The sequence below is a fragment of the Rosa rugosa genome, chromosome 7, assembly GCF_958449725.1.
Source record: "Rosa rugosa chromosome 7, drRosRugo1.1, whole genome shotgun sequence".
Taxonomy (NCBI): Eukaryota; Viridiplantae; Streptophyta; class Magnoliopsida; order Rosales; family Rosaceae; genus Rosa; species Rosa rugosa.
In genome coordinates, this window is record NC_084826.1 from 11,670,183 (window position 1) to 11,695,971 (window position 25,789).

Sequence of the window (25,789 nt, forward strand, 5' to 3'; positions counted from 1 at the left end):
CATGAAGGGAAAGCTGTACGTATGGAAATTATGCTAAACTGTAATCGAGTTGCAGATCAAGTTATCTTTCCGTTGTGTCACCGCTGTGTGACTTATGTCAAAGCAAATAGAGACGCCAGAGCGCTCTTTGCTAGTTGGTGCTTATTTGGATACATGTTTGTAGTCGAGGCTCCTGTTACTATCTCAGGAAGTTCTCTTGATGTAATTTGTTATCTGGGGTTTAGGTTTCATGTCCCCCCCATGTATTCCGTTGTTTCACTAATCAAGGCTTGAGGGCAGCCGCACCGGCCCTTTCAAAAAAAAAAAAAGTTCCGTTGCCTTTCCAATTTTTGAGGGTGAGAGTAAAACCACTTTGAACAATAACCTTTTGGGTAAATTTAGCCTCGTGGACATTCCTCCGGCTCCTAAGGGTTATCCATTCGACGTTTGCTTTGAAATTGATGAAAATGGTATCCTAAGTGTCTCCGCTGAGGACAAGTCCACTGGCCAGAAGAAAGGGATTACAATCGCGAGTGACAGAAGAAATTGTTAGTAATTGAGAAAATTTTCTCCAAGCTTGATTATATGCGTTTCTTTTTCTCGGACACATGGAAATACCTGGTTGATATTGATTGAAGTAATCTCTGTTTGAATTTTTCAATCACTTGTCAATGTAAGCCTGATGTTAGATTAGACATGAACTATGAAGATTTCTGTGCTATTACTCTACGTAAGTTCTTTTGTTTCTTTTTTGGGTTAAATACTGTTTAGTACCCTGTGGTTTGGGTCGAACATCAATTCAGTCTCTCGACTTTCAATTTCATCAAAAACACCCCTACATTATCAAAATCTCATCCAATAGATCCTTCCGTCATCATTCCGTCAATTGAAGCCGTTAAGCTGCTGACATGGCATTCTGACTCAGCACAAGTGGGTCCCATATGGAAGGGAAATTCCCAAAACGACCCTGACTCTATTCTAACCCATATCACAGCCCCAAATCCGCGGGTCAACCCTTGTCAAGCCCTTATCACCATCCCATTGGACTGCTCCGCTCTCCTTTTCGAGCTCACAAACCAGAGTGTCAATCTCCTCCACCTCGGCGTAGAAGGGTCACGGAAACCACCCACCACTCTTTCTTCTTCTTCTTCTTCTTCAGCCCAAACCCACACACAGATAAGGGAGAGTTGCTCTCTTAGTCTTCCACAATTCCAGACCCTCAAAGAGAAAGGGATGCCTCGAGGCTCCATCACATCCAGTTAACCAATCTCACCAGTAGCAGTAGTAACTCTTCATGCCCTCGATCTTCTTCTTCTTTGCCTTCCTCTTCCTCACCAACTCCGATCTCCACTTCGCCCCCCTTTGGCAACGCGTTCCTCTCCACTCCTTCCGCTACGTCTACCGCTCCCTCTTCGCCTCCTCCACTTTCAACAAGTCCCGGCCCACCACCGAGTCCGACGCGGAGTTAACTCGGATGGGAGTCAAGGTCAGGTACAAGAGCTTTATCGAAATCCTCTCCAAATCGACCAGTCTCTAGAAGCGGTACCTCACCAGGGGAAGGTACACCATGATGCCGGAGGTCCGTTTCGATCAGTTCCGGGTCGGGTCGTAGTTCTTTTTGCTCACGCGCCATCACGCATTGGTGGTTTTGAAGGATCGGCAGCTGTGGCCGCACCGTACAGGAACACCCACTACGGTGGGGGTAGGCGTGGTTGTGAGTGATCCGGATACGGGTCTGAGGAAGGTCGTCGGGTTTGGGTGAAGAGAGGACGCCATGGATGAGGTGAAACCGAAGAGCTAAAGGAAAGGGTGGGTCTTAAAATTATTGCTGGGTTTTGATGGGGTTTATGGGTAATGATGATTTTTAAGGAAATCCAAATACATTATTACCTTAATCCAAAGAGAGACAATTTCTCAACCCCCTGCAGCAGGACGATGCTAGATCTGAAGGTGGAATAGAAGCAGGGGCAATTTTGGAATTTTGCCTGAGAGGTGGACCCCACATGATCTGACATGGCATGCCTCGTTAGCAGCTTAACGGCTTCAATTGACGGAATGATGACGGAAGGATCTATTGGATGAGATTTTGATAACGCAGAGGTGTTTTTGATGAAATTGAAAGTCGAGGGACTGAATTGATGTTCGACCCAAACCACAGGGTACTAAATAGTATTTAGCATTTTTTTTTTTTTTATGTCTGTTTAGTTATGTCTTAGGTTACCATCAGTCATTGTAGAAAATGAGGCAGTTGAGAATAAAAAGGTTGAAATAAAAGACGGGAAAATTAACAATGACTTCTACCATATGCAATTTGTCACACACCGTTAGATTCATACGGTTAGAATTGACCCCATTTTGGCTAGTTGCATGGAAATAGGGGTATTCCTGAAAGAAGACAGTCCATTCAACTGTTATCTGGTTCTTGTATAAGTTCGAACTGGTTGTCTTGTTGCACTTTGAAAATGTGAATATTGTAGATTACTGCATTTAGATGCAAGTGACAAGCCGTGAACGAACAGCAGAGCAGACCAAGTCATTATCATCTCGAGCTGTAATTGCACTAACTATTATTGTATAATCTATATTGGTTGGCTTGTATTATCTTAATCCTCCCTTAGTAGATTAAAGTCCACAACGCAATCATACTAGTGCCAATGCCATAATTTGATGATATTAATAAAATTATAAAGATTTGAAACGCTGCTACAGAAGCTAATAAGGATGATAAATCATTTTAAATTAAACAATGCTTTTGGGACAAGGATGATCATTATGCTAGCCATTTTTTATTTTATTTTTAGATTGAAGTGTACGACAATCCATCTTTCAAGCGAGAATAGCTTGCAAGTATAAATAATTGAGAGATTCCATAATGAGGCGCACACAGATCCAATGTGGACTAACAACTACAATGGCTCCGTCTGTAATTAATATTGAGTCAAAAAATAAAGTGTCTAGTAGTTTCATTTTCTTCTTTTCCTGAAAGTGGAGGGTAATAAGTTGTTTGTTGAGAGATGCTTATACGGAACTAAGGTGTATTGAAGAAGCAACAGACCCACAAAAAATAAATATAAAATATTTGACGAAGTGCCTAAAAAAACAAACAAAACAAATTGACTTCTTCATGCTTATCAAAAAAAATTGACTTCTTCATCCTGCCCTTTTCTTCTGAACTCATCATTACAAATTTTAGTAATCTAGTATAGGAGAGAGCATGATTAAAATTTCTAGCATTGGGTGATTGGTAAAATATGTATTGTAGTCACTCATCAAAGAAATCGACAAAAGAAGCCAATTTTGGTGTTGTGGGAGTTGTCTAAATCAACACGTCTAGTTTAGATGTCTTTCCTAGCCCAATAGGAAAAGAGTTGAATTTGCAAATGGAATCACATGCAGTGAGGTCCACAGTTTCCAGGAAGAAACAACAGAAACTGTAAATTAGGACAGGGAAAAAAAGGCCAACAGGTGAAAAAATACTGTAAATTTATTCTCTTCTAAGATGATTGGTAGACCAATAATGACCATCATCCATCATCCATCGCTTTGTCTCCGCCATTTGAATATGCTGTAGTGCTTTGTACACGATCACATGCCTCCCATCCCATTGATCAGAGAAGCGCTTCTGCAGTGAAGCCCATAAGCCCATAAAACTTCCATAATGGCATTTGCTCATGCAAAGAGGATTGCCTGAATACGAACAAGAATTAAAATGCAAAAGAAAACAAGAGACACCGATTGAAGAGCCTAACAAACTCCAGGAGATAATGATATTTCTTTTTCTGCTTGCTGGTCCCTAAAGCTCAGCATGCATGATTGTACTAAATTTACTATATATACTATATAAGTCTATAATGCACTATAGCAGATCCCCTCGGAATCAGAATTGGAATTCCTCTTGAGTTTTACTATACTTGAGAGGGATCTGGAGCATTCTTCATACTTTGTTAAGGATTGCTACTTTCAAATCATTCATGTAAAAACATTAGATGTCTAAAATCATTTAAACATATAGTTATCATCATGATTATTTCTGTTAAATGACCGAATAGTTGTCAATATAATCGATATCTTGTGACTGAGAATAAGTCTCAACTCTTAAGTACAGACCTACAAATCAATAATCCAAGTCGTTGCAAAAATATTGCCTAGTGTCATCAGAATGCAAATTATTCGAGTATGGTTAAGACTGATCCTTGATTAGAAAGTAAAGTTGTATGTCATAGCACTATGTTTGGAATGATGATGCATGATGAATCCAATTGAAGCTTTAACAATTTGAAGTTCAGCTTACACTAGAATTGAATATTTATGTAGTATATACAGCTGGACCTTAATTCTTTACTTCAAAATCTTATCCTCACTTTGCTTCTGTTATTGCGATGTAAAAACTAAATTCATTAGTTACTCCAATTACTTATGATCCAATTGATAAGTCGAACATGATCTCCCCGTCAAAATCTTACTTCACATTAAAACCCTTCTCCTCATGAAGTGTGGGCGGCCGGAGCAGCGTAAGGTGTTACCTGCATACGAGGTCGGATACAGAAGCTTGTAACACATGTATAAGGTGACAGGACCCCACGTGTCACGTGGAGAGTGGGGTCCGTGGCCACGTATAAGAGACAAACAAAGGCTGCTTGCAGAATCTCCTCTAATCCCCTCTCCACCAATCATCTCCTCCCTCCCACGTGGGCATTGCAACGATGACATCACAGGATACTACTACTACTAGACCCTGCACTTTCTTTATTTATTCATCTCTTCCATGTGCCCTTTCCTTATTTTAACCTATAACCAATCCAGTGCTCAAGTACAGTAGGCTTGCATACTAAACTTTCTTGATCCTATTTATTATGATCTAGTCCCCCTCTTCCTCCTCCTCATCTCAATCTCTCTAAATCTACCTAATTTGTTCACAGTTTGAACCAAGTCTGTGCTAGACCTAAACAGGTAGAGCTAGCTACTTATTGTATAGATATAAATCTTCTGCACAACATGGGCGATTCTTCATCTGCTTCATACATCCACATGGTAAGCTAGCTAGCTACTACCGTATAAGATGCAGTGACTTTCCCTTGATCGATGATGATCATGTTCAGAGATGAAGTCAAGCTTGTAGGAGACTTGCTCCGTCCCTGATCATATATATGATCCATCGAACCCGGCTTATACTGGACTCTTTTAGCTCTTGATAAGTCTTGTTGATTAATTAGCTACAGCTTCAAAGTTTTATTAATTGTTCTTCTTTGATTCAATATGTGATCGAGGTTTTTCTTTTTTCGAGTTTTGATTGGATGATAATATTGATGATGAAAACGATGATATCCATGGTTTGATTAGGTGCATCACTTGATCGAGGAGTGCATCATCTTCAACATGAGCAGAGAAGAGTGCATGGAAGCCCTCTCCAAGCATGCTAATATAAAACCCATTATCACCTCCACAGGTACTTCATCAACTTGACATGTACATATAGGTGTTTAATCTTTAATCCTTCTCCATCTTCTAACACAAACATGTTTAATGGCATTGGATTGATTGGGCGGTTCAGTTTGGAAGGAGCTGGAGAAGGAGAACAAGGAGTTCTTTGAGGCCTACACAAACAGCAGAGAAGCTGTGAGAGAATCCAAAATGGAGAGAAAGCAAAGAATCCAGAAGATGCTTTCGGGTCATCTTTCTCAAACAGACACAGACGACAGCAGCTGCACCAATACTACGGAATCCGACGACTAGTAATTTGCATTTTTCGATTTGTATTCCGACAACGATCGATATCAGAATCAGATGACCTTTTCTGCTTTGCTAGCTAGACCGAGAACCGCTAGATTTTATCTGTAACATCAGCATAAAGGGAGTAAACTAGAACTGTACGTAGCTGGCTTTATAAAGCTAGCTACAAGGACGGCACATACGACGTCCTGGTAGTTATCAGTAGAGTATTAGTTTTTGTTGTTTTGGCTGCTATTCCGGTGTCATGAATAGTAGTTGGGAAATGTGATTTCTGTGGCTAGGGCACCTACCACACGTGGCGTAAACGTGGCGAAGCCTGCTGTGCTCGAATTGGCTTCCATTGTGCGTATGTGTCTCTCATGCAGATGTGATGGCATCTATTGTTCTGTAAATAATTTGCAGCTGGCATTTGTTATCTTTTTTATTTGGTAAATTTGATATTCTTTCTTCTTCTTCTTTTTTTTTTTATTTGTGGCAAATTCTTTCTTCCTAGTATTGATTAGGCATTACCGCCCCCTCATACGTGCATGTAGGAATAACAAATAAGGAAAAATTACGGCCACATTGACTGTTGACCTATATACTAGGATGCTTTCGATCACGGTAATTCGAGATATATTTTATAAATTCGTGATAATTTGATAGTTAAATCACGGAAACTATTTGAATCAATATCTCAAACACCTACTACGGTACTAATGAAGTAATGAATCCCTTATAAAAAAAATTAGAAAACCTATTAATAAATCAAGAGTTTTTTTTTTTTTTTTTGAATAAAGGGCTGGTGCGGCTGCCCTTAAGCCTTGATTAATGAAACTGTCGAATACAAGGGGGGGACATTCAGCCTAAACCCCTGATTACCATAAGCATTTAGAATATTTTCCGAAATAATATCAGAAAACTCTACCGGAGACTTGTATTCTAACAAGCACCAACTAGCAAAGAGTGCAATAGCTACTCCATTTGCTTTAATATAGCAGTGACATAGCGGAAAGAAAACTCGATATGTACCCCGTGTACAACATAGCATAATTACCTGCTTTAGCACAGCTTTCCTCCTACGTTGCCGCCGAAAAGTAAATACGACGACACTTAGTCTCACCCGGCCACTAGGTGGTAGCGCCCATTTGACAAAACAAATAAGTCGCCGCCGACCTAGAGCAGACAAGGCACGTAGAGTGCATACCCAGGCACAAAGCCCGATTAGGCCTACACAATATATGTAGGATTTTATTGGTTGCATAAAACACATCCAACCTAGATAACTTAAACAAATAAAAATTGTAAAAAATAAACATAAAACAACTTGGGCCGGACCCAAACAGTGGGCCCAAACCCAAGCATAATTCCGAGAGCATAGGCTGTTCGTGTCACCACCGGCGACAGACCCGTCGCACCGAGCAGGCGCCGACCATCCCTCCGTCCGTCCTTCAACCCCATCACACCGGCAAGAATCATCTCCCCTCCCAACCCTCTCCACCCCTTGCCACACAGCGACTCCAAACAAGATCGAAGCATGCCCAAACCAGATCGGAACAATCCGATCCGATCGCAGCACTTCAGATCCCCACCTCGCCGCCACTGACTCGTCGCCACCAGCCAACCTCCCCTCCCCCCGTCTGCACTCCAATCTTGGGGAGATCAAAACCCACCAGCGACCGTCCCACCGTCTGCACACGAACCTGACGGAGCCTCCCCGCGATCTGGACAACATCACCAACACCATGCAGCCTTCCCTTCGATTGGGATTATTCAAGGAACATCCACATCCGGACACTGGGTCCACTATAACCCGTCCGACGACGACGCTAGGAGGGCGTGCCGCCGGACGAGAATCGGATTTCTTTGGCGACTGCAGAGGCGACTCTCTCTAAGAGGCGGCTCTCTCTAGGTTTAATGGTGATTTTGGTAATGAAGAAGTCGTTTGATTTGTGTGTGTCCGCTTAAAATATGTGAAGATTTGGCCAAATAAATCAAGAGTTAACTTGACATCTTTTATTTTATTTAGGGCTAAATATTGTTTAGTCCCTAAACTTTTGCTTAAAAAATACTTCAGTCCCTCGCCTTTTAATTTGACACGTTTACTCCTTATTCTTTCAGTTTTACACTCAATAGGTTCATTCCGTTACACTCCGTTAAGTTGTGCCGTTAACTTCCCATTTTAAGGATAAAATTACTATCATAGCCCTGACTTTCTCTTTCTTTAATTTTTTAAATTGTTTTTATTCTTCTCTTTAATTTTTTAATTGTTTTTATTCTTCTCTTTTATTTTTTAATTGTTTTTATTCTTCTCTTTTATTTTTCTTCTCTTTTAAGGATAAAAATTACTATTATAGTCCCTCCCTTGTTTCTTCTGTTATGACTAATTTTATTAGGTGTTTGGGTGAGCCGGAGAAGAGATTAATTTGTTGCTTGACGCCAATAAAATTAGTCATAACTTTTAATACGACTTTTATTAATTTTTTAAATTGTTTTTATTCTTCTCTTTTATTTTTTCTTCTGATTCGCATAAATAAAATTACTAATTTTTTTTAGTTGTTTTTATTCTTCTCTTTTATTGGTGCCAATCAAAAGAAAAAATTAAAGAGAAGAATAAAAAAAATTAAAAAAATTTGTAATTTTATTGGTTCTAATCAGAAGAAAAAATAAAGAGAAGAATAAAAATAATTAAAAAAATTAATAAAAGTCGTATTAAAAGTTATGACTAATTTTATTGGCCTCAAGCAGCAAATTAATTTCTTCTGCGGCTCACCCAAACACCCCATAAAATTAGTCATAATAGAAGAAATAAGGAGTAAACATGTCAAACTAACGTGAAGAACAAAAATAATTAAAAAAATTAAAGAGAAGAATAAAAACAATTAATAAAACAGTAATTTTATTGGTATGAATCAGAAGGAAAAAAAAAAAGAATAAAAATAATTAAAAAATTAAAGAAATAAAAAAAATAAAAGAGGAGAATAAAAAAAATTAAAAAAATAAAAGAGAAGAATAAAAACAATTAAAAAAATTAAAGAAAGAGAAAGTCAGGGCTATGATAGTAATTTTATACTTAAAATAGGAAGTTAACGGCACAATTTAACGGAATGTAACGGAATGGACCTATTGGGTGTAAAACTGAAAGAACAAGGAGTAAACGTGTCAAATTAAAAGGCGAGGGACTGAAGTGTTTTTTCAGCAAAAGTTTAGGGACTAAACAGTATTTAGCCCTTTTATTTATTAATAGTTAAATCACGAAAACTGAACTAATCACCTATTTATTGTATAACGATATTTTAAATCGTAGGAAAAGAGTATTGAGGTACTCGATATAGCTCAATATACAATTGGAGATTTCATCATTTCAAACTTAAACGGATTGAATTATTCAAGTTAAATGACACATCATGATTACCAAGTAGAGACATCAATTTCTTCATATCTGGTATTCAGTTCGGTACGTGTGACTACTCGCATATAATAATTGAGGTGTGACAAAGTATAGAAAACGATGTTATAAAAGAATGACCTAGCGCTCTGCTAGGGTGAGAGCGGCCGCCTCCTTGGATGGCCGTCTCTAACACCTTCCTCCATGCTAGCGGAGGAGTACGGCGACCCGGTCCTGGTGTCGTGAATATTGCGCAAGGCTTGTGGCCTTGTTTCTCAATCTCAGATCGCCCAAAGCGTTCAGGATTTTTCTGTGATTCAATCCGGCGGCCATGGCAAGCACATCTCACCGGTGGCTGTGCGCGTTCCGTTCTTCAACCTGGTTTGTCTCGGCTAAAGAACCAGTGGGCAGCGACAAGGAGAGAGGTGGTGAGTGGCAAGAGGCTGCGATTGGGTGTATGGAGGGCTGCCGGAGATCGAGTCTGGCTCTGGGGCCGGATCTGGGATCCGGGTCGGCGTGGGCTATTATGGAGTCAAGATGCGGCGGCGTTGCTGAGTAACCCTAGTGGTGGAGATCTCTGGTTCCCATTCCTTGATCGGGGTCGTCGTGTCTATGTTCAATGGGGAGAGGCAATGGCTACGTTGTCTTCTCGGATCAGGACAACCCAGAGAGTCGGGCGTCCTTGGCCATCTCAGGTAAGTGGTGGGACCGGGTGGTGCCTTCTCCGACGATGGGCGGTGGAGCAGCTGTCAGAGCCACGATCAAGGTTGGTGCCCAGAGAGGCTTTGGGTGCCCAAAGTACCCTGGTGGGCCTGGGCCTCTATTCTGTTGGGTTGCTCAAGTGGAATTTGGGCTGGGCCTTCCTTCTTGGGGCCGGGCAGCTGGTGAATGAGCCCGAAGTTGTTAGGGTTCCCATTTGGGATCCGGGAGACTGTTTTTGGGCCCTAAACTTATCTGTATGTTGGAATTGCTTCTTTGGTTACTTAGGTAGAAGATTGCTCTCTATTCAGCGCTTTATTTTGCATGGAGTAGGCAAGGTCGGTCACACTACCGGCGGTTACCGTGATAGAAGGTTACCCTCTATGCGACGTATATCTTTGCGTGGAAGTATGGTCGACCATACTATTGGTACCGTTTTACATAGCCCGGACTCTGTCTGGTGCCTCATCAAATGCTTAATTGCATCCCTTCGTATCTTTGCTAGGTTTTATTTCTGATGCTTTGTTGCATCTATTACTTCTCTTGTTATTTTATATTTGGATTAAATTATGTTTAGTCCCTGTACTATGACCCTTTTTTCGTTTCAGTCCCTGACATTCTCAATTAATCTGAAAAGTCCCTAACGTCAAAATTTCCGTCTGATTGGTCCCTCCCGCGTCAAATTAGGAGTTGGCCTTAGGTGAAATGTCCAATATACCCCTCTGTTTTTTCTTTTTCCTTTTTAATTTCTTTTTTTCCTTTTTTTCTTTTTTCTTTTTCCGTTTTAATTTCTTTTTTGCTTTTTTATTATTCATTTTTCCTTTTTAATTTCTTTTTTTTTCTTTTTTCTTTTTTCCTTTTCCTTTTTAATGACCATCGTATCTTGCTGCATCGGTAGCGCCACGTCGGGATATGCTTGTGTTTGAGAGATGGCGTCGGCGACGATGGAGGCGATGGCGGATCCTAACAGAGGGAGATGGCTTCAGAGAAGGTGAAGAAGTGATCGATCAGCTCCTAGCCTCTTGCTTTTGCTCGATGTCCATCTCTGTACCGCCAAGCTAGGTCTTTGCTGGGTTTGGTTTCAATTTGGGGAGAGAAACAGATGGATTGTGGAGTTTGATCGGAATGGGATTGGTGGGTTGAGGAAGGAGAAAGTAGGCAAAATGAAAAGAAAAAAAAAGGAACAAGAAAAAAAGAAGAAAAAGCAAAAAAGAAATTAAAAAAGAAAAAAAAAAGGAAAAAAAATTAAAAAGAAACAAGAAAAAAAGAAGAAAAAGAAAAAAAGAAATTAAAAAGAAAAAAGAAAAAAAGAAATTAAAAAGGAAAAAGAAAAAAAAAGAAGAAAAAGAAATTAAAAAGGAAAAAGAAATAACATAGGGGTATATTAGACATTTCACCTAAGGCCAACTCCTAATTTAACGCGGGAGGGACTAATGAGACTGAAATTTTGACGTTAGGGACTTTTCAGATTAATTGAGAATGTCAGGGACTGAAACGAAAAAAGGGTCATAGTACAGGGACTAAACATAATTTAATCATTTATATTTTGATGTAGCTTCTACATCTATAAGTTGTAATTTTTCTTATGTTTATTATTAATAAAATGGTTGACTATTACTCTAAAAAAAAAAGTATAGAAAACGATATCCATCATATGACATAGCAAAAGAGGTGTTTTCATTGTCTCCATCGTACTTTACGTTGATGGACCTCTTTCATGAGAGATGTGTAACATTAACGTTTCAAAGAAAGCTCTTTAATGAAGCTCATTCACCAAGCTTAATTAAGTATTAGCCTAGAAGACTAAAAAGGAAAAGCAAAGTGAACTAAAGGATTAGGTGGATAGAAGTAAATGAACACGATAAGAAGCTTTGAGGAAGCTAGCATCAACTCAGGCTGCTTATGTGCTTATCACTCTGTTAACTATCGTAGTGTTTACTTTGCAAATTGGAGTAGCGTACTTGGCAATTACTTCCTTTCTTCTTTCTTATACATTGGAGTACGAAATGATGTTTAAGTTATTGTTATTGTTCCAAAAAGCTCAAGATAGTGCGAGGCACGTAGACTAATCTCTCAAGATTGAAATGAAGTTTATGTGTGAGTTTTTATCGTATTTATTTATTTTAGTTGTTGAGATTTTTTTTTTTTTAAAGAACATCATAGATATTTTATTAATATAGGGTAATGCCAGAATGACCATTACATATCATTCAGCTACCATGTACAGATAGGCAAGAAATTGTGATGCAGGAAAACATCACGATTATGCACATGATAGGACCATTATTTGACATGTCATGCTCACTTATTAAAAGCGAGTCTATTCAACTATGAAATAGAGCATAGTAATAGGCTAAATAAAGAAGAAAAACTAAATCTTTTCCTTGCCCTTCCCACCAGCTAGGGCTAACAGGCTTTCCTGAGTGAAGAAAGGTCAACACATCTTCAGCAGAGACTTTGTTTGATTTGGGAGGGTTCTTGTTCTTCGATCCCAATGGTCTGCCTTTCTTTTTCTTTGTAGTAGAGTCAGTCTGAGCAATCCCTCTAGGCATCATGACTTCCTCCGGAACAAGCAAGCCTCTCGGTGTCTCAATTAAACCTAATGACTTCGCCAAAAATTTGGTTGAGGCTTCCAGCATTTTGACCTTCTTTGGTGGAGCAGGTAGTCCAGGCTTTCCATCTGTTACATCACCCAGCATGAATTTGAGCTTTTTTGGAGAAGTGAAAGGAGATCCAAGACAACCAGGCTTTAATGTTTCCTGCACTTCATCAACAGGTACCAAAGCTAGTTTCTCATTCACATAAGTTTCTGGATGCAAGTCACCATTGCAAATGACCAATGGCTTTCTCAATTTAGATGAACTTTGGAGCCAAATAAGTTTTGTGCAATAGGAGGCAGAATTGGAGTTTGGATGCCTTGAAACCTAAAAGCTCCTCCAGTAAAGTTGTTGTAATACCCCGAAAAAATCCAAATTAAATTCCGTGGATTTTTAGAAATGATTTCACGATAATAGGAGCGAGTACGAAGCTTGGAAAAGTTGTGGAATTAGTTCGAACGATTTAATTTTCGAAAACGAACGTTTTTAGGGGGTCAACAAAGTTGACTTTTTATACGTTCAAAATTTGGGAAAACTTCCTTCATGAAAGTTGTAGAGCTCGTCGATACGAGTTCGTGGACATGTGGAACGCAATATTCGGAGTTCGTATGATTAAGTTATGAATATTTGAAAATTGGGAATTTTCTATAATTATCGAAAAAAAATCAGAAATTTCATTTGAGGACGAAATTTTATTCTTTTTGCTGAACGGTCCCCGAAACCCTCCGTTCTCTCTCCTCAGAACCGTCGGGTACCAGCTGACCCGACCCGGATTTTCTGCCGCCTCCGGCGTCCTCTGGCTCAGGACCCGGCGCCTCCCGAACTCGCCGCCGCACGCCCAGTCGCCTGGTGGTGTCATCTTGCTCCGCCGCTGCCCCCAGAAGTGGATCGAAGCCCCCCCCGAAGCTAGAACCCGACCCGACCGGAAAACCACTTTTCCGGCGTTGCACGGGCCGATCCTCCCCATTTTTGTGATCTCCTCCTTCCCCTGATCATCCTCATATCCTCCTTATTTGACGATTTGGAGTGTGGAGTGAAAGATCACGAGTTGAAGATTTCGACGTCCCTGATTCAATCTGGAATCTGATCAGACGCACGAGATTAATCCAACTTCAACGCTTGATCTAGGACGATCTAGGCCAAACCAGACTTAGCTCCAGGTATGGAAGTCGATCACCCTTTCATTTTGAACCAGTTTGTAGTTGGTCACTTTGCCATCTGAGGTGGTTGACCGTCGTTGACCGCCGCGTTGACCGCCCACTGACCACCGCTTGTGGCGGCGCATCAGACCATATTTCGAGTTTTCATTATCTAGGCGATGATCTATGCATCCATACGAGCGTTTTGATATATAACATGGTCATGTTAGAAAAAGTTGATAAATAGTGGATTTACGTTTTGACGTTACTATTTAACGTTTTTACGTTTATCTTCGGTTTACGATCTGTGAAGATCTGACCATCGGTTTTGCTTCAATTTTGGATATGTTGATCGTATGACTGTCCCGGTGACTTTGTGAGGTCACGGGCGAAGATCCGACCGTTGGATCTTCGTATAATTGAGAAATAGTGATTCGGAAGGCGATTCGTGAGAATCCGACCGTCGGATTTTCATATAATTTTATGGAGATGTTTGTTAGAGTGATTCAAGAAGATCTGACCGTTGGATCTTTATGATAATTTTGGAGGATGATCCTAAGGGCGATCCGTGAGGATCCGACCGTTGGATCATCATATAAATTCGATCTGGCCGTTGGATCATCATTAAATTAGAATCCGACCGTTGGATTTCCGTATATGTGTGGTTTATGAATGATTGCTAAGTTAAGATCGTATCTGACTAGGTGATTGACGGTTTGAGTTAGTGGACGATTGTGGATCGTATTTTGAGCGGAATTGAAGACGCAGCGGGATTATCGAGGTGAGTAAACCTCACGTGGTTCATATTACGAACCGAGTACTTTTAATTAATTTATTTTTTTGTCGTCATTGTGTGAACTATAGTTGGTATTAATGGGCATTCCTGTGTGAATGTCTATCTATATATATATTATTTATGTGAAATAATATGTATTGTTGAAATTGTGAGATATTATGTACTGTTATGGTTGTGTCGAGTTTATTGTTGAAAAGCAACAATATTGTGAGAGGTATTAAATTTATTGTTGAGAAACAATAAATTGTTGATTTGTTGATATATATTGATCTGTGGAGATCAATAGGTCACGGGGGTGACCATGGCATCTATTAGTGAACCACGCCCTTGTACCGGGTAGGTGGAAACTAATAGCATTAAATCGTGAACCACGCCCTCGCGCCGGGTAGGTGGAAACGATCAGTTAGAGCTCTAGTCTGTCTGCCAAATGTTGAGTGACCTTATGAGGGTAACGGGGAGTGACTCATAAGTGTATAATATATATATATATATATATATATATATATTTATATATATATGAGAGTGAGAAAGTGAAGTGGTTTTGTGGTGATCATTGTAATTGTGATGTTTCTACATTTCTATACTTGAGTTAAAGGAAATGTATTTTATTAAATCAACAGTTCTTCTTGTTTACTCATACTGGCTGTAAAAAGCTTACCGGGTTTTGTGTTGTTGCAACTCCCGGTACACTATTCAAATTGTGTAGCGGGTAATCCTACAGGACAGGAGAACCAGGACGGTGATCGTGCGGTTAGAGCAATTGTTAGAGTTTTACAGCAATTGTACGTTGTGAGGTGTGTTATGCTCATTTGAGCTTTACAATATTGCTTGTGAGAGTGAATTGTAATAATGAACTCGAAGTTTCGAGATTTGGATTTTGTAATTGTAATTATTCATGTTTCGGATTTGAATTTATTATTCAAAATTCGGGGCGTGACAGTTGTAGTTTGAAAAGGCTGCAAATGGAGTAAGCAACTCCAGTCTGTTTTCCAAGGACAGTTTCACAATCTGCTGCTCAATCGGTTTGCCTGCAAGAGGCATGTACCATGCTCATGGAAGGTTAAGCTACAAATATTGCAACGACCAACTAAATTCTCAACGAAGTAAGAAATTTCTTCAACAATGCTCGGCGCCAACTTTAGGGTTTTGGTCAGAAAAAATGGCTTAGCAATATCATGAGATACTCGAACCCTAGCCTCACCTGTAGCCTTGAAAAGCTTGTTATCTAATAAAAATCTATCAGAATAGAGGCCACATTAGCGATCGTATTTCGGACCTCCAGCGCCGGCGGTATATTTCGAAGCCTGACCTAGAAAAACAGTGCATCCATCTGCACTGTAATTAGTGATTGCATGCAGTCATACTCCTGAACGATGATCGGCGCACGGTTGAAGTACTAAGGTCCACCCCGTAGGACCTTGTTTTTGTCTTTTAGCAGATCGAAGGAGAAGACATACCTTTTCAGGGCTCTTTCCTGAACCTTGAAGGTTGCATCCTCAACCTAAACGCTTCAGGAATGACTCTGCAAATTCGACACAGTGAATAGTTTCTGGTTTTTAGGGTTTTGAAGGCGCAAGAGCAGAGCCTAAGGTGTTTTTATTTGTTGAGATTTGGGAACACAAATCCATGATATTTCAAAAGGACTAAATTCAGTTTGCCCCCTCCAACTTTGAGGCAAACATCAATTTGGTCCCTGATCTTTTTTTTTAATCATGATCGTCCCTGCACTTTCAAATTCCATCAGACCCGTCCACATTTCAAAATCGCCTCCATTTGTGACGTCACAAGCTGACTTGGCACCGACATGAGGGCCCATTTTTCAAATTTTGACCTCAGTTTAAACTTTTTTGGACAAAAAGTCCAAGCTACCCCTACTTTTTCAGATTTTTTTTTTTCTTTTTCTTTCTTCCTCTTCCAGTTTTCTATTCCCTTTCTTCCTACACTGATTTCTTCTTTTTCTCACTTCCAAATCCTCCCCCAGAACCCTAGTCTCCAATCAAGATCCTATCTTTCCTCCCATTTCACCGCCAGTTACACCACCGCTGTGCCAGAGAAAAGATCGACCCCACCCCTGAGAAGGTTTTGGCGATCGTGGACGAGATCTTGGGATTTAGTCTGCTCGAGGTCTCAGACCTGACGGAGGTCTTGAGAGAGAAATTGGGGATAAAGCCGGCAATAATGATGATGATGCAATAATGATGATGATGTCGGGGATGGGAATCAGCGGGCTTTGAGGCATCGATAAGGGCAGTGGTGTAGCATGGGGATGAGTTTGTGGAGTCGATTATGGTGGGGGTTACGAATGAGGAGGCGAAGTTGATTGTGGCGAAGATGAAGGAAGTTGGTGCTATAGTTTCGATGGAGTGAGGTCATTTGTGCTCTTGTTACTGTGAATTTGATTTGACTCTTAATTTGATTTTGAATTTTTTTTTTAGCATGTAGTTTAGTTAATGAGTTTGCAGTAGTAGCTAAGTGGCAATGGCGAAGAGAAAGATGACGATGGGAGAAGGAGATTATGAAAGTGCAGGGATGAACTGATATTGATGTATATACACCAAAATGTCAAAATTGGATTGTGTTTTTGGTTGATTGGTTTTGGAAATTTTGGTTGAATTGGATTGTGATGTTAGGTTTGGAATTGGGGCTGGATTTAGGGTTTTGAAGAGTGAGGTGGAGCAGCTCAAGGAATTAGAGGGATTAAAAAAGGAGAGGAGGTTTGGGCTGACTCGTCAGAGGAAGAAGGTCGAACTCTTAGGAAGGAGGAAATGTTAATTTAATTTTGCCATTCTTATGGGTTGAAAATCTAAAAAGTGGGCCCTCATGTCGGTACCAAATCATCATATGACGTCACAAATGGAGGCGATTTTGAAATTTGAATGCGACCAATGGAATTTGAAAGTACAAGGACGATCATGATTAAAAAAAAAATCATGGATCAAACTGATGTTTGCTCCAAAATTAGAGGAGGCAAACTGTATTTACTCCTATTTCAAAATTATTTACTTTATTAATTCTCTTCACCTTGAAATATGACCTTTTTGGTAATTTATTTGTCTTTGGTTGACTTTTGAAGATTAGTAAGGGGGGAATCACAACATAACCATACATTTTAAAAGGATAACCCTATGTTTGTCTTGGGTGAACATTATATTCATCTCCTTTCCTGCTAGTCAATCAAGCACCGACACGTGTCTTACTATTAAAGAAATAAAATATCAATTTTAAATTTTAACTCATCTTGACACTAACTCATGACCTTTTCCAAAATTTCATATTTTCCAATTGAACACCACTCGAACTCAAATCCCAAATTCTCTGTCATGTTTTTGTTCAACTAGGATTTGAATTCGAAGTCATGCACAAGTTGGGCATGAAGATTGGAACAATTCCAACCCTCAGTCAAGAGTAACAAAAGGATTCAACCCTTTCAAAAAAAAAAAAAGGCTTCACTAGGAAAGACCATAAATTGAGTTTTTCTATTTTACTTCTTTTAGTAGTAATACTTGTGCCCATGCATAATCCGCTAGCGAGAAAGTATGTTATCTTTTTTAAAATGGATTCCCTTCTAATAATATTTGAGAACTTATCTATACTATTATTAAGAGAAGAGACTTTGTTAATCAAAACTGAAAAAATGTATTAAAATAATCTGAAGCATTAAAAAACGAAGCCCAACTTTTATTCTCCAGCGACATAATAGTCAATATACTGAAACAAAAAAAAATATATAAATGGAAAAATAGGAAAATACAATTCACTTTCGCTGCAAATAACTACCCATTATCTATGAGATCTCATTTTGCTATACTCTTTTTTTTTTTTGAAGAATATCATGTCGATATATTAATATTACTCAGGCCAGAAATGACCATTACATATCATGTACTATTTGTAATGATGCTTCTTCGTGATAGAGTTTTCTTTCTGGTATGTCACTGCTATGTCAAAGCAAATGGAGTAGTCATTCGTGCACTCTTTGGTAATTGGTGCTTGTTAGAATACAAAGGTTTTGTGGAGAATCCTGGTATTATTTCAGGATGTTCTCTCTATGCTTATTGTAATTTGGGGTTCAGGCTCTATGTCCCTCCCTTGTATTCTGCAATTTCATTAATCAAGGCTTGAGGGCATCTGCACCAGCCCCATTTCAAAAAAAAAAAAAAAAAAGAGTTTGTGGTAAACCACAGCGATACATAGACTAGATCCGATCATTTGACCGTACCCATGCTCACTTATTCCAAGCAAGCCTATAACTGTGAACTAATCTCGCATAGTAATAGATTAGTTAAAAACAAAACTAATTAAATAATGGGTACAAAGACCCAATACTTATTCTAGACCCAAGAGATCCCAGCCCAAAACTTGATTCAGAGTTGTAGTCTCAACCAGTGGCCCAAGAAGCCCATGGACACCCCAGCATGCTTTCCCGGCCACCAGAGTCGTCGACGACCATTCAACCAGCCATGATTTGAACACTGACATAGTCGACGGTAAGTCCTCAGTCTTCACCGTCCAAGCCATCTTGAGTTGGGCACGGATAGGAGCCCAAAAGTGACACACCGCCTGCCATACTAATCTGGACACCCAGATCCAGTTATGGACCCGAGCCCGAGCCCATGTAATTCCGCCACCAGCAGCCAGCTTCGCCGACATCAGCATCCTTACTGCGACATCACCGTCACACTCTTGTAGTAGCGCTCCCCCGTCCTTTGCATTGGTCTCCAGTCCAAACAGATCAAACCCTACGGACCCAAGATCAACATCGTCGCCATACCCAATGGCATCGGCAAAACTCATCTCCTCACTCAACAGCAGCCAAATGGTTCCATTGGCTCCTCCGCTTATTAGCAGTGCTCCTCTATCTGTTAGCGCATCATCAGCAGCCTGGGGGAAGTTCAATCGCAGCCACATAGGCGTCACATCGATCCCAGCCATTGTAGGAGGCAACGAGGACGAGGAAACCGGGTCACCATCGTGGATGAAGCAGATATTTGCCAGCCTTTCACCACCTCCATGGCTTTTGCCAGCCCAAATTAACAGGGCTCTAGGACCTCCGCCAAAATAGCCTTCAATAATAGGGGTCAGATCCGGCCAAGATAGATCAATTGAAGGGCAAAGGTGCCCTGAGATTGGAAATCAGCCGGAGCCGCTAAACGCCTCGCCGACAAGAGGAGGTGGGGTTAGAGTTAGTGCGAGCTGTCACGCCCCTGATTTTTAACACAAATAAAAATCGATATATAACCCCATAATTATACATGCGTGAACGTTCAGCCATCAACACCAAATACCTGGAAAACTTTTTCCCTTTATACAACATACATATTGATGCCCTGAACCCACTATGTCAATATTGACCCGCCCACAGAGTCATATATTACATAAGCTTACGAATTAAATTGTCGACAACAAGATAAAACGTATTAGCTCCTCAGAGTTTACTACATAGCGGAAGTCATAAAAATGGTAAGGCCAACCAAATATGCTTTCTACCCGTTCTGCTGCCAACAAGCCGCCTCAGCTTCAGCCACGATCACCCTAACCTGCAAGGTTAACCCCTACACCGTTTGAATAGTGCACCGGGTTATCACACAACAAACCCGGTAAGCTTTTGCAAGCCCGTATGAGTAACTCAAAACAACTCACACCAAATTACGGGATAAAAGCCCGCACAACTCACGCCAACACGAGGAACATCTTTCGACTCGAGAATAAGGGAAACATACCATGCTTCCCAAAAGGAAATCACAAAAGTCACACAGTGGCAAAATCATATAAATCGTTAACCTAACAATTCAAATATGATAAATCGATCCAACCTGGATAAAACACATCAAATCAGCCCAACCTAGACAAAACACATCAATTCGGTCCAACCTGGACAAAATACATAAGCACATCAATCATACTTATCGTTAACCTAACAAATAGCATATGATTCTTTTAGTCCAACTTGGACACAACAGCACATTAACACACCCTCAATCATACATATCGTTAACCTAACAAATAGAATATGATTCTTAGTCCAACCTGGACAAAGTACGTACCCAGGAGTCATAAGTAACCTACTTAGATCCATGAAGTACCATGGCAGACAGACTAGCACCCTAGCTGATAGTACCCACTTCCCAGCCAACTGCGCGATTCCCTATTTCATGCCTTGGTCACTATCTGCGACCTGTCACCATCTGTGACCTATAATCATTCAGACCTCGTCTGCTCTCGGAATCAACCTTTGGTCACCATCTGCGACCTATCACCATCTGTGACACTTGATCTTCAGACCCCATCTGGTCTCAGACCAATCATTGGTCACCATCTGCAACCCATGCTTTTCAGACCCCATCTGGTCTCAAGCCAACGTTAAGTAAGTCACACCTGACCTAAAACGTTACGACCATCTAGTTCCGGCTTTCCCCATCCCTGCTCACCATCTGTGACCCTTGGTACAAGGACCAATACATTTAAAATGAGTCACGCTTGACTCCAAAATGTCACATCAAACTCAATATTTTTCAAACAATAGAAAACATCTTTTTCCACAATATTGTTTCTATGAAAAGTCTCATTCAACAATAATATGAACCCATCATGCATATTATTCATCACACATCATCCACAAGAATATATATATTTCACGTAAATATATATATACGTAGTCATTTGCTCAGGAATACCTACTAATACCAACTATAGTTTGCAGTTAAATAATTAACGCCAAAACAATAATGGTAATTTCGTTCATAATGAACCTTGTGAGATTACTCACCTCGAATTCCCGCTGCGTCTTCAACAAAGAAAAAAGCGGCCAATCCGCCAAATAACCGTCCAAATACTTCGTCAAGTACCTAATCACAAACGATTTCCACTTAGTAACGATTCACATTTGATTTAAGTCCGAAACCCCTGTTTTGAACTAAAATCCCCAAAGTGACGCCAATCGAGGTGAAACCACATCCGAGACCACCAAATGTCTCCGGAATATTTCAACGATCGATATGCCAAAACCACAAGTCGATCGGAAGCTCGAATCCTCACGGATCGAAACATCGAACGGTCCGAAACCGTAAAAATCACAACATGCTCATACGATCTCCAAAAATTACAAACAATATATCGAAATGCTCGTATCGACGAGTAGATCGAACTCAGGAACAGAAACTATCCCTGAGGTGGCTGGAAACCGCCGGAAAACACCACCACAGTGGCGGCACCGCCGCCAAACCAAACTCGAAATTTGACAAAACTTCCAACACCAAAGTTCTTCATCTCAACTCCAATTTCAACTTTCATAACTACAACAAAGTCCAATTATAAACCAATCGATCGAATTTTACCTTAGAACAAACCGGACCGATTGAAACCCTAGAATTTCAATGCTTCGATTCGTCCTCCACAAGTGAAATCGTCCCAAGCCGCTTTGGGAGAAGCATCAACGTCCTATGGGCTTCAAAAGCCCTCAAGAACCACCGACAAAGATGGCCGGAATCTCCGACTCCGATCAAGGCGATTTCATCCCCGAAGCGGCCACTTCCAGTCGATGTAGCTCCCTCCACAACTCGAATCTCTCTTCAATCTTTCCACAGACCTCAAGAGGGGATTGAGGCGAGCAAAACCCACTTTTGAATCGAAGCAAACGGTGGCCGGAGGAGCAAGAACGACGCCGGCGAAGTGGCTGGTGCGACTCGGGCTCGGGAAGAGCTGGGTTTCCGTTTTTGGAAATCTGGCATTCTTTGCAATTTTCGGAAAATTTCCTCCTTTTATACCAAAATGGAAAGTTTTTCCGAAGCCCATAACTTCTTCATACGAACTCCGATTCTCGCGTTCCGCATGTCCACGAACTCGTATCGATGCGCTCTACAACTTTCGTGAAGGAAGTTTTCTGAGAATCTCAACACTTCAAAAGTCAACCTTTGCAAACCCCCTAAAGTCATACTTTCCGAATAAAAATTCGTCCGAAATACTTCCACTCCATCCACGAGCCACGAAACCGTCCGATAACCACAATTTAATTTCCGGAAAATCCTCGGAAAATAAATACGAAATTCCGGGGCATCACACGAGTGGAGGCGCTGCTAGATAGAATAGGGTTTTCATCTTATTACGTCTCTGCATTCCTTGTTCTCATATCATGTTCATTTAGCTATACTCTTATTAAAAGAAGTGTTGTTAACCAAAATAAAAAAATTTGACAGAAATGACCCTAAAAAATTAAAAAAAAAAACTTTGAGAATTAATTAATCACAAAAACAATTATGACAATTAGTATACTATTAGTCTATTGTTAAGATGAATATAGCAAAAAAAGATCCCATAACCCATTTTTCTCTCTCACTATCTTTTTTTTGCAATAACTGTTTTCTTCCATTATATTTTCTTTTTTATTTTCTAAAAAAAAAAATTTGATACATGCAGAGCACGTGTGAAAAAAGACTAGTTTCTTATTAATGAACCAAATCGAATTAAACATACAGTTTTCCAATGTTGAAGACTTCGGTTCAAACTGTACAGAAATGGCTAATTATAAAATAAAACTAACATTCTTCATACATGCTCTGCATGTGTAATAATTTTTTATCTAAGAAAAAAAAACAGTTATTGCAGAGAGAAATAGTGGGAGAGAAAAGTGGGGATTGTGGGATAATTTCTTTTTAATTTTCTTAATAAAAATCTACTATAATTGTCATATTTACCCTTGTGATTTAATTTATTCTTAAAGTTTTTTAATCTTTCAGGGTTAAATCTATTAAAAATTTTAATTTTTACTAACAAAACATCTTCTCTTAATAATAGTATAGATAAATAAATAAATAAATAAAACAGTACCAAACCAGCTGATTCAGGCCAATTCTTCAGGTTTACGGTGTTTTTGGCCCACCCTGACCCCGCTGAACTAATAACCAAATTGGGCCAATTTTTTAGGTTTACGGTTTGATAGACAAAAAACCCAGAAAGCCGAACCTATTGGATCCAATACCTTGCGCGACGTCGTTTGTTCCTCCCTTAATTGATTCAACATACAAAACGGCATATTCGTCTCTCTCAGGGTTTTGAACTTTCCCTTGTTTTCCCTTCCACCTCCTTCCCATTCCATTTCATCAGGGTTTTAGACCTCTTCACACTCTAAACCTCTTTCAACTTCCATCCATGGAGTCCCTCGCTAAACTTAACCACCGTCACCAGCCCCTCCACCTCTCAATCAATCCCAACCGTCCATCTTTCCCTAACCCCATTTCTTCCTTCCGGCCGCCGCGCTCCTCCTCACCTTCCAACTTCTCCTCCCTCAAAATCCGAGCCTCCTCCTCGGCGGACCCACCTCATCATACCCCCCAAAACCCTAAACCCTCGTTCCTCCAAACCCTATCCCCTCTCGCCTGCGCCGCCATAGCCGCCGCCGCATTCTTCACCATGCGGTTCCACCCCACCAAGCCCGCCGTCGCCGCCCCAATCGCGCCGGCCACGGTGGAGCCCAGGGAAGAAACCGCCGGGAAATTGCCGTATGAGGACGCGGAGAGACAAATTGAGGAGCGATTGAGCCGTGACCCGAACGATGTCGAAGCGCTTCGGTCTCTGATGGAGGTGAAAATCAAAGCCCACAAGCTAACCGAAGCGGTTCAGGTGCTGGACCGGTTGATCGAGATCGAACCGGAAGACTATGAGTGGCAATTGCTCAAGGCCAATGTTCATACTTATTTGGGTGAGAATGACCTAGCTGCTAGTGAATTCGAGGACATTTTGGCCAAGGACCCTCTTCGGGTTGAGGCCTATCATGGGCTGGTGATGTCTGCGTCGCAGTCCGAAGAGAAATTGAAGCTCGTGTTGAAGAGGGTTGAGAAGGCAATGGAGGGGTGCAAGAAGCAGGGGAACACTTCGGATGTGAGGGACTTTAAGCTGTTGATTGCTCAAATTCGAGTGATGGAGGCCGAATACAAGGATGCATTGGAGCTGTATCAAGAGCTTGTGAGGGAGGAGCCGAGGGATTTCAGGCCGTATCTGTGTCAGGGAATTATATACACTCTGTTGAGGAAGAAGAATGAGGCTGAGAAACAATTCGCAACATTCAGGAAGCTTGTTCCCAAGAATCATCCTTACAAGGAGTACTTCGATGATAACATGTTTGCGACCAAGCTTTTTGGGGCAAAGGTGGACAGGGAGACAGCGGGGTCGAACATGTGAGGTGAGGGAAATGTGACTCTTGATTTAAGGTTATTGTGGATGCCTCAGCTTTCGAGTTAACACTTGGGCTTGTAGTGTTTTCATTGGGACTGTAGGTAACTTAGTAGTAGTGCTATAAGTATTCAGAATGTAGAGGTATCTTGCACATCAATCAGTGAAATTTTAGTGCTTTGTTGAACCAGTTTTGTTTCAATTTTTGAAGTTATAGATAGAAAGATTTATTTTATGATGTTCATTCAGAGTTTCAGACATGTTGGTTTCATGGGTTTATACCAAAAGAGCATGCTTTTATATCCTCCCATACATGAAACTGTATAATGCATGTAATTAAAGTGGGAATGCTTTTTTCTTTTTTTTGCAGAAATCGTTGTGATAATTTCTACATCATGGTAAACACTATGGATAACTGTGTTGTAACTATAATCCGACACCATGAGTTATGGTTTTCAATCTTAGCATGTTCACTTTCAAGTTCAATAATGCTAGCTGTCTTAGAATCTTAGTTATAGTTTTATTATTAGGCAAAGAAAAGAGAGGAGAGGGGGGAAGGTGATATGGAAATTTATTAAGAAGTGCAGAATGTGGAGACAAAGAATCACATAACTTCAGCTTGTTGTCCTTAGTGTTTGCCTCTGTCTTGGTTTAATGCTTCAGCTAGTACTGTTTAGTCAGACTATAGGTAACTTTAGTAGATAGTAGTAGTAGAAGGATAGTGTATTCAAGCTGCAGAGGTATGTTGCACATCAACTAGTGTAATGACAAAGAGTCTCTTAATTTCAGTTATCATCATTAGATTAGTTGCCCCTGTTTTCCAGTTAATGCTTCAGCTACTAGGGTTCAGTCAGACTAGTGGAATTATAAGTGTTCTGACTATAGATCAGTGAAATTTCATGTTTTGTAACCCTGTTTGCCTAAATTTTCAAGTTAAGATATAACTAAATGACTTTGGATACTCTGCTGAAAGAGTTAACTTCCCGTTATGGTTTCTTGTGTTTGTATTTGATCAGTATGCCTTGATATCCCATAAACATGCAATGTTGTTCTATGTGGGTGGGGGATGTTGCATGAATGGTTGCAAAGATTTTGGATAAATATGCTTTTGTTTTAACTTTAAAATCAACAAGACACCACGAATTCAGATTTTGACTTCTTATTCAAGCTCTGCTGCATATTATGCCTACACATTTATAAGATGCTATTTTATTCTTTTGATTTCTATGCAATGTCTTAATCTACACTATATAAGTTTCAGTCTTGTACATTATCTGCCTAACTATCAGTAACTATTGTAGTTATAGTCATGATCACA

The 25,789-nt window shown here is 40.3% G+C and overlaps 2 protein-coding genes across 2 annotated transcripts; both read left to right on the forward strand.

Moving 5' to 3' along the window:
- Positions 1 to 4,746: 4,746 nt before the first annotated feature.
- Positions 4,747 to 6,165, forward strand: LOC133723500 (uncharacterized). Its single transcript, XM_062150346.1, has 3 exons — positions 4,747 to 5,010; positions 5,320 to 5,425; positions 5,531 to 6,165. The coding sequence occupies exons 1-3, from the start codon at positions 4,975 to 4,977 to the stop codon at positions 5,710 to 5,712; spliced, it is 324 nt and encodes a 107-aa protein (XP_062006330.1). The 5' UTR covers positions 4,747 to 4,974; the 3' UTR covers positions 5,713 to 6,165.
- A 17,180-nt stretch (positions 6,166 to 23,345) lies between these two features.
- Positions 23,346 to 24,715, forward strand: LOC133722374 (protein SLOW GREEN 1, chloroplastic-like). The gene has a single exon (XM_062149262.1). The coding sequence runs from the start codon at positions 23,452 to 23,454 to the stop codon at positions 24,478 to 24,480; it is 1,029 nt and encodes a 342-aa protein (XP_062005246.1). The 5' UTR covers positions 23,346 to 23,451; the 3' UTR covers positions 24,481 to 24,715.
- Positions 24,716 to 25,789: the final 1,074 nt, after the last annotated feature.

Coding starts and splice junctions, on each gene's coding strand:
- LOC133723500 (XM_062150346.1), top strand. CDS start 4,975: ATGGGCGATTCTTCATCTGCTTCATACATCCACATG. Junction 5,011..5,319: donor CTGCTTCATACATCCACATG/GTAAGCTAGCTA, acceptor TGGTTTGATTAG/GTGCATCACTTGATCGAGGA. Junction 5,426..5,530: donor ACCCATTATCACCTCCACAG/GTACTTCATCAA, acceptor TGGGCGGTTCAG/TTTGGAAGGAGCTGGAGAAG.
- LOC133722374 (XM_062149262.1), top strand. CDS start 23,452: ATGGAGTCCCTCGCTAAACTTAACCACCGTCACCAGCCCCTCCACCTC.